This window comes from Epinephelus fuscoguttatus, linkage group LG4 (genome assembly GCF_011397635.1).
Source record: "Epinephelus fuscoguttatus linkage group LG4, E.fuscoguttatus.final_Chr_v1".
In the NCBI taxonomy this organism is placed as follows: Eukaryota; Metazoa; Chordata; class Actinopteri; order Perciformes; family Serranidae; genus Epinephelus; species Epinephelus fuscoguttatus.
In genome coordinates this window covers 13,113,042-13,122,505 of record NC_064755.1, presented here as the reverse complement: position 1 = coordinate 13,122,505, position 9,464 = coordinate 13,113,042, and the positions used below count along the sequence as shown (strand labels likewise).

The 9,464-nt window shown below is 39.3% G+C and overlaps 1 protein-coding gene across 1 annotated transcript in view; it reads right to left on the bottom strand.

Moving 5' to 3' along the window:
• Positions 1–5,568: 5,568 nt before the first annotated feature.
• The window catches only part of nlrc5 (NLR family, CARD domain containing 5), a 58,064-nt gene continuing 54,168 nt past the window's right edge, over positions 5,569–9,464 (bottom strand). The window contains exon 54 of the mRNA XM_049573244.1: positions 5,569–8,782. Coding sequence (XP_049429201.1) covers positions 8,701–8,782 — 82 coding nt within the window. The 3' untranslated portion in view covers positions 5,569–8,700. The remainder of the gene's footprint in view (positions 8,783–9,464) is intronic.

Genomic DNA, 9,464 nt, shown 5'->3' with positions numbered 1-9,464 from the left:
AAAGCAGTTCCATGTTACAAATCACTGTTCCTCCTATGAATAATGCATTTTCATATTTAAAAATCTCTGTGGATGAGGACCCACTCCCTATGCAGCTATAAAGGTCTTTTTTAAGATAATGAAAACACATTCTTATTTTCAGGTAATTAGACTCTAAAGAAGTCGTATTCATTATTCCATTTCAATGCCAATATCTCCCTAAATCCTACACACTGGACCTTTAAACGAAACTCAGTGCATTTGTCTCTGCGCATTATAACACAAGACCGTACCACACATACCTTAAGCAAGCATACCTTGCATTCAATTTGTTGTATACAGCAGTCTTGAGGTCCTTATTGCTGCGGAGTCGTGCATGATATTGTCAGCAATGAGTACAGAGGCTTAATGATGGAGAGAGTTGGGAACTTTTCCTCAGACATTACCACTGTGGCTGCCCTCAGTGGCTTTAGAGCTTTCACCACATCTTCTGCGACCGTATTTCAACCTCTGTCAGAGTGCAGAAATTGCTTTCATTCCTGTGCACTTCAGCTGACAGCAGAGCTGCCAAAATCACTGGTTCCTGCTCCAGGGAGCATTCCAGCAGTTCCAGAGCGCTGTTCCACCGTGTCACTGCATCAGTCATCAGCTTTTGTGCAGGCGGCTCCAGTATCCGTTCCTTTTCTTTGAGCTTGTGGCTTGCCTTAGTACTTCCAAGTGATGCAATGCGCCCCAGTCATCTTTAATGACTGAGAAGTAATTGTCAGGTATAAATTTGTTGTTCTAGATGTCCAGCTGACACAAGCAATTCTCTCTGCTGACTTCAGTGAACCTTATGTTTCACATCTACATACAGGTTTGTGATGACCACTTCAGTCAAATGTTTGAGTGTTTGTAATACGTAGCGTGTTTCTAGTGTATTCATGAGGCATCAGAAGCTATCATTTTCAACAATGCTGGAGGGGCATATATCCTTGCACAACAAAATTGTTATCTGGTTTCTGAGGTTTGTGGTATTTCCACAATATTTCGTTTTAGTTCTGCAGATCTTACATATCCACCTTATTTTTCACGAAAACACGGAGGCACAACAGAACGCAGTCAGCTTCCAGTTTTTTGTGCGACACTTTCGGTCCAGCACTCTTGAACACTGTGTAAATGGGAATCGCCATGTTGTTTACCTGCTGAGTTTAGCTATATATATATATATATATATATATATATATATATATATATGTATATATATTCTTCTAACCGCTTCATCCTCTTGAGGGTCGCGGGGGGGGGCTGGAGCCTATCCCAGCTGACATCGGGCGAGAGGCAGGGTACACCCTGGACAGGTCGCCAGACTATCGCAGGGCTAACACATAGAGACAAACAACCATTCACACTCACATTCACACCTATGGACAATTTAGAGTCACCAATTAACCTAGTCCCTAATCTGCATGTCTTTGGACTGTGGGAGGAAGCCGGAGTGCCCGGAGAGAACCCACGCTGACACAGGGAGAACATGCAAACTCCGCACAGAAGGGCTCCCACGCCCGGGATCGAACTGGCAACCCTCTTGCTGTGAGGCGAGAGTGATATATATATATATATATATATATATATATATATATATATATATCTCACATTTTTCCCGTCACTATATCACCGTTTAGACTAATCTGATGTTTGTAAAGTCTATAAACACAACGATTGAACAAACGTTACTATTTCTGTGTGTGTAATTAATAACATGGTTATCGTAGATTAGCTGGGCTAACCGTTAGCTATTAGCTGTTAGCCGTTAGCGGTGTCTGTAATAACTCAATAAACGGTCGTTGAAAAAAATATTTTTTCCAGCGGATGTCTTAGTTACAACATGATTGAGCTAACTGGAGTAGTTTCATGTCGTATCCGACAACGGGAGGCTTTTAACAGATGACGTCCTGATGTTAGCTTTGCTGCTGCTGTTAGCTGTCCCTGTCAGCTGCAGCCACTGATGCTTTCTAGACATCATGATTTCCCAAAACTGAATAAATACCACACATAGCAACACAAAACTGCTTTGCTTGCTCAATCATGTTGTAACGGCTGGATGGTTGATGCGTACATCATGCGATTCAGGTGCTATCAGAGCCGATCCGCGCATCACTATGGCTTAATAATCAACTCAGTCAATAAAAACAACCCGTCCTGTGTTAGGAGTGTATGTCGCTGACAGAAAGAAAGAAAGAAAGAAAGAAAGAAAGAAAGAAAGAAAGATAGAGAAGCAGTGTACACCTCACATATTTATTTCTCACAGTTGCGCACACGTTTGGCTGGTATACAGAAGCACTGTCTGTGTGTCAAGGGTGCGAGCCGCAGCTTCAGCTGCTCAGGTAGAGAGGCTGTGTAGCCCGGTGTGTTTTTTCGCTGATTCGGTTCTGCAGGTTCTCTGCTGGTACACTGGAGACGGGGATCAAGCAGTTTGTCTCACTCGGGATAGATTGTGCTTTTTTGGTTCATAGTTTTTGATTGACATGCGATTTATTCACGTTTAAAGGGAATTATTTTTACCGGCAATTACCGAATAATGGAAACGTGGGCACAGATATCTATATAAAATACACAGACAAACTAACCAACTAATTGACTAACAAAAACAATTGAAAATTGAAAAAAATTAGCTTGCACCGTTAGCTCCAGTAAGGGAAAGCATGAGGGAAAGCGGCTGACCGGAAGTCACGCACAAAAAGACGGAAGTTGATCACTATTTACTTCCGTGTTTGAAAATAAGGTGGATAGCTTTGCTTTTGTCCAATTCTTTCTCTTCATAGTTTTTAAATTTGAATTGGAACCAGACATCTGTCTTTAGGCTTGGCAGCTCATTTAGTGGAGTAGCTTCCAACATGTTTAAGTTCGCTTCTCTCCAGGATCTCACTGCAAGAAGAACCAAAGGCTGGTCACACACAACTTACTGTATTAAATCTTCACAGATTAAGATAAAAGGCAAATATTAAAAATTGCAACCATGAATGGAATAATTTATCATTTTGATAATAACAATCATTCTCCCACCAAGCAACATGATTCTTCAGCCACATTTAGTTGAGTGGTTGCCAAGCAACTTACAGACGCAGTGGAAAGTTCCAGCTGCTTTACAAATTTGTAGCAACTTGAAGCCAACAAAGCTCACTCGCATGGGCTCTAGCAAACCTAACATTGGGAGAAAGACAAATAAGTTCTTATCATGTCGCAGTTACATTATGACAACATATATATCTACCATCAGCAACTCACCTTCATCCAGCTATTGTCACTTGTTAGCGATGTTATTTTTGTTACAGTGTAGCTTGCTTAATTGCTGAGTAACCAAGCTAACGTGACACTGTACAAAAAAAAAATGCTAATGCTAGCAACTTACAACATAGCCAGAGAAAAGTGAGCATAATAGTCTATAAATAAAAGCATGCAATCTATTTTCAGTTACTTCATTAACTCACATAGATCATTGCTGTAATTAGTCCACTTTGAAATATGTCAAAAGGCTGATGGATTGCGCAGTAGCAACAACGGGTAATATTCTAACAAAGCGAAAGGGCACAGTGTGTTCCCTGGCAACTCAAACATAAACCCCTGTGGTCTTGGATCACATGCATTTTTTGTAAAGTCTTAACTGTAACTAGTACCTACAGCTGTCAAATGTTGATTTATTTAGAGTTACAAGACCCTGCCAAGAAGAGCAGCAACACAGAGTTCCAACAATTAACAAAAAAATGTACATAAAATATAGTGGAGTCAGGGTCGTAAATGTAGATGGTGCAGGCAGTGCTTGCAAGTGATTCAACTTGCCACCTCAGAAATACACCTGTGGTCCAAAAAAAAAACACTAAAACTTAAATGCTGTTATCTGCCATATATGCCCTTGAGAAACCCATCTCTGTCAATTGCTTTTTTTTCTTTTGTTAAATAGTAAGTAAGTAAAACTTTATTTATATAGCACCTTTTTTAACGCAGGTTATAAAGTGCTTTACACTGACATTGGGACACAAAGAAAAGAGGACACAAAAACCATAAAAGACACATTCAAGAACACATACAGACATCACATGCATACAGTACAAGCACAGCAAGCATACAGTCATCACCCATAGCACACACTTGAATTTATCAAATGTTATGAGAAAGCCATTCTAAAAAAGTAGGTTTTTAGGTGTTTTTTTTTTAAACAGTCAACAGACTCAGCTGATCTGATGGAAGTGGAGAGATTGTTCCAAAGTCTGGGTGCCAGGACAGCAAAAGCACATTGGTTTTTAGTTTGGCATGTGGTATGGCCAACAGGTTTCGGTTGGAAGACCTAAGTGACCGCTCGGTAGTATACGGGCTTAGTAACTCGGAAATATAGGCAGGAGCTAAAGGCCTTATAAGAGATTAAAAGAATCTTGAAATCAATCCTGAGCTTCTCTGGCAGCCAGTGCAGTGAGGCTAAAGCAGGAGTGATGTGGGATCTATGGCCAGTCCTAGTTAATAGCCTAGGTGTTGCATTTTGTACAAGCTGAAGACATGACAGGTCAGCTTGGCTAAAGCAAGTGAAAAGAGAGTTGCAGTAATCGAGACTGAAAAAATGAAGGCATGAATGATATGTTCTAAGTCAGAGGCTGACAATAATGGTTGGATTTTTGCAATGTTCCTTAGCTGAAAAAAGCATGATCGAACCATTTTATTGACACGTTGTTCAAATTTCAATTTAGGGTCAAATATAACACCAAGATTCCTGGCGTTAGTTTTGACATAGGGGGCAAGTGGGCCAATATGCTGAATGATCCCTTTAGCAGTATTTTCAGGGCCAAAAAATGAGAAGCTCAGTTTTGTCAGAATTTAGTTGAAGAAAGTTGACAGACATCCAGTCCTTTATCGCAGCTAAACAGCTGTGAAGAGTGTTAAGGTTGCTAAAATCATCTGGTTTTACTGAAAAATACAGCTGAGTGTCATCCAAAATCATCATTTGAACTCTGTTTTTAGCCTCATTGTAGCCTGCAGCTCTAACTGCCTCTCTGTACACCGTGCTCACATGTGTGCGCCATGTCTCATGGTCTCGACACGTGAGCACGGTGTACACAGGACTCTATAACTTCACCTGAGCCTCCCTTTTCATTTTTGGGTGCACTATCCCTTTAATACAGCAGAGGGGCAGAAATGGCACCACATTTGCACCACCTGTCCCAACCACCAAGGAGTGCCAGATTAACTTACTGTAAATAAAGGAATGGGAGTCCTGTGAATGTGTTTGGCCAAAGAACATGACTGACAAGGACAGCTGTCATTTCAGCTGCTCAGCTGCTCAGCTGGAGAAACTGACTTATGTACTCCAGAAACTAGGTCATATTGACACGTCATCTGAGGTAAGAAAAAACAAAACAAAGGAGAAAATGAACAGCAAAATGTGTATCAGTTGATAGTTAACTCTTAGTTAGGTAAACACAATATGTATCTATAAAAACAAAAAAGTAGGAAGAAAGCAAGTAGAGAGAAATAAAGAAAAAGAAAGAAAGAAAGAAAGAAAAAGGAAGAACAATTGTAAAGTGTAAATAATGGCCAAAGCTGTTTTTTTTGTATGTTTGTTTAATGTCAGCTGACATTTCAGTGCAAGTCAGAATGAATTAATGTCAAGGACAGAGGCAATTTGTCATGTGAGAAGTAAAATCTTAACACAAAATATAAAATAAATCCATTTATAACAGATGAGCTACAGTACCACACGTCATTCCTGTCTGTGCTCATGTTGTGTTTTTCTCAAGATCATAATGGAACTGAATGATCTGAGCTAGACAATAATACATAGAGGAAAGGGGAAGTAAATAAGGTGCATTCATCTCAGTGTAAGAGCATCATCATAACATATTCCAGCAGAAAAAAATAATTAGAGATGAGATGAGACTCTCATCTGTTACTCTTAGCGTGTGGTGTTTCACACCTCTTGTTCAATCTAATTATCATCTCATATGAACATAAAAGTTTGAATTGCATAAATAAATAACTTCCCATGATAACATCGGAAATAAATACGCAAACTGGATAGTGACCACAACCTAAAATGACCATAAGAGCAGAGAACAGGGGGGAGGGGTCCTCCCTTTCAGCTCTTCCTTTACTGTGAGTTCATGAGTTATTGTGTTTTTACTAATGTGGCCTCTAATTATTGTAAACACATTACAGTGCAAAGTGCCTCAGTGTATCAGAGTCTGCATACATATGATTATAAATTATTATACAATTTTATCAAATGAAAAACCAAGGAATTCTTTACGTCATGGCCTCTAGGTTCATGGCAGTGTTGGATGGTGTGAAGTCTGACAGTAATGAGACTGAAAAGGTGGGGCTGATCCAAATTAATAAATTTTGTGGGTTGTCCCTCCATCAGCTATCTCAGACAGTGAGATCATACCCTGTCACAGTTTTACATCACTTTGACATCTGTATAATTTCAGTTCAACACAACAGCTGAAAACACACAGTTCATTGTTGGAAAATAAAACAACGGGTCATACAACCTCAAATTTGTATTTTGAGGTAACCAAAAGCTTATGTAATCAAATCCATTTCCATGTGCAAACAAATAAACAATAAACGCATACTGTAAATATATTGGACATAGCTTCTGAGACATCACCAATTGGTTTGTTGACTGGTTTGTCAGTTTGGCATTACAGCCCTCACCACCTTGACATGTTGGAGCCTGAAAAGACCATATTTAAGCAAGAAGCTGATATGGAGGAGTCATGGGCAGATCTGATTTAGAATTCAAGGACACTATCGGCAGACAGCAGCCACCCTTAATAGAGTGTGCCAGTGTGCCGTTAGCGCTTTTAGCACTTCTCTTGTCTAAAAGTCAATACGTTTTTTGAATGGGATTTTGGTAAAATGCCTCAAATAAGGTCTGTGATTAACAAAAGCTTAAGCAAGTTTCAGGTTTTGTTCTACGACATAAAACACGTCAGTAAATACCCTACTTGTGAATTTTGAAGCTTTTACGTATTGTAAAAAAGGCGGTTGCTAACAAGTTGCTCAATACGACTACAAACCCTGTTGGGGACATTAAACGTCATCATCTCCGAACAGGCGAGAGTGCTGGCAGTCCACCATTACAGCTTCTTATTTAGCTTAAACACTATTATACAATGTTTTTAAAGTAAAGCAGCCAAAATCAGTTGAAAGCTTAGTGGCGGTGACATCAAGAGTCATGCGACCGTGGAGTAGTCATGTAGTTCGTTAAAGCCTAACGTTAGCTTTTTACTTCTGGCGATCGCATTTAAGCTTCAAATGCGGAATGAAAGGTGTTCATATGTGAATCTCACTGAACAAAACCTGTAAGTATCATAAACTTGTGTTAGCCACAGAGCTTATTTTCTGACATAATCCAAAACGCAATGCAAAAATCACATTCACTTTCTCTTCCAGGAACCAGCGCGATGCTAAACTTCTGGGTTTTGACGTCAGCCCTGGCACATTATTATGCATAACTTTAGGCATTAAAATGTAAACGGCTGAGTTAATTAAAAATTCACCCCTGTACAGGGTGTTTAAGAGGGAAAATTAACCATAGAGAACAAAACTGTTTTTTTTTGTATGTTTGTTTTGTAACAGGCTGTAAACATGTTTATTTCTGCTGTAAAGTTACTGACTCAAAATTTTATTTTTGTGATTGAATGAGTTGCTGTAAGATTATTCTTGATGCTTATTTTAATTCGCTGTTGTCTCTACTGTCCATCCTGTACGTATCCCACTGCAATTTAATTTGACTTATCATACAGCAACACATTCTGCTGTATGGTGAGTTTACAACATTTTTCTCATATGATATCAATGTAGTATAAAGATGTCTGCCTGTGTGTCCTGCCCAAAGGCTCTGAAACAGAGACGTGTCTGCCAGTAACCTGTCACACATGGTGGTGCACTGGTTAAAGCTCAGGTTATATTCATAAGATACCAACAACAGGACATCACCACACTGACAGTGAACCATTGACAAAGGGACATTGTGTCAATGACTACGTTTACATATGCAAAATATTCCAGCTTTTACCCAAATTCCAAAGACAACATCCCTACTAAGCTGTTTACATGGCTAATAAAAATTAATATTCTACCAATATTCCTGTTTACATGCAGTTTACATGTTACACCCGTATCAAATTCGACATATTGTCGTATTCAGAATAATAGTGGAATATTAGTGTGCATGTAAACGTAACCATTGCCACACTGGCAGCTGATTACACCTGTTTACTACTGTGAAACTAGAGGCCAATAAGTGCACTCATACATTTAAATAGTCTCAAAAATAGATGCTTTTCTCAAAAATAATACCTTAGAAACATTCAGCAGTACAACTGTACTTATTCACATCATTCCCCAGTGAGGCTTTTAACATTATAAACACCAATATATTTTGGGGATGAGAACTCTTTCATACAGTAAAAAGAAAATAGTAGACCACATAGTAGTCACACCATTACAGACACCAATTGCTGCAGTCATCGGACACACAAAAGATTAAGGATTTTTAAACGTAAAATGTTACACTGAGATTTTATAACATCACTCTTCATGCTTTTCTGATGGTCATACTGCAGGGAGAACGTATTTTAACTTCTGTATGGCTGAAGCGGTTGCAGTGATTCACCTCTGCATGTTTTGATGAAGTGGAATGTTTCTTCTTCCTGCCGCCGCCACCGTCCAACGATACACATCATGTTAGGTGGGTGAGAAATTTAGCCTCCTGTCCCTCAGACTGAGCCTCTGGGCTTCACTGGACGGGACACTGTTCCTCCACAGTCTGAAAAACCAAGCAGTGTAACATTTAATATCCTCAGTGTTTAAGTATATAATACATAAAGCTGATTTTAAACATGTAATGGGCAGTAACAAGACATCATAAGCTGTAGTGAAAACAAGCAAAGAGCAGAATGTGCTCTCGGCATATAGTGAAGGTTACAAACAATGGCCGTGTTTCCCAGATCGCTCTTAGCGCTAAGAGCTTCTTAAGAACACTCTTAAGCCTCCTGTGAAAGAAAAACACGTTTCCCAGATCGCTTTTAGCTTAAGAAGATCTTTCACTAAGAAGGAGTTGTAAGATCGAGCTGACCCACTCTTAACAGCCTTCTTAGCGACCAAACGCTCACAGATCCAGCTGCAGCAGGCACATTAATATTACACTAAGCAAGGAGATGTTAAGACAGTGCGCACAGTATATATTTTGATCTATTTTATACTTCAGATTTATATTGTTTAGCATTAATTGGTGACAGAAAAGAACAAATTTCATTCTGCAGGGAAAAACGTGTCCTTACTGTATGTATGACAATAAAAACTTTGAATCTTGAATCTATATGTTTTATTAAGACCCTATGTGCGCTCAAAGCTGTGGCACAAGTTACGCACTGAAATCTGGCGGCAGAAAAATAATAATAAGACGAAAAATAAGTATGAGCAATAACAAGTGTGTTCCTGTATGTGCT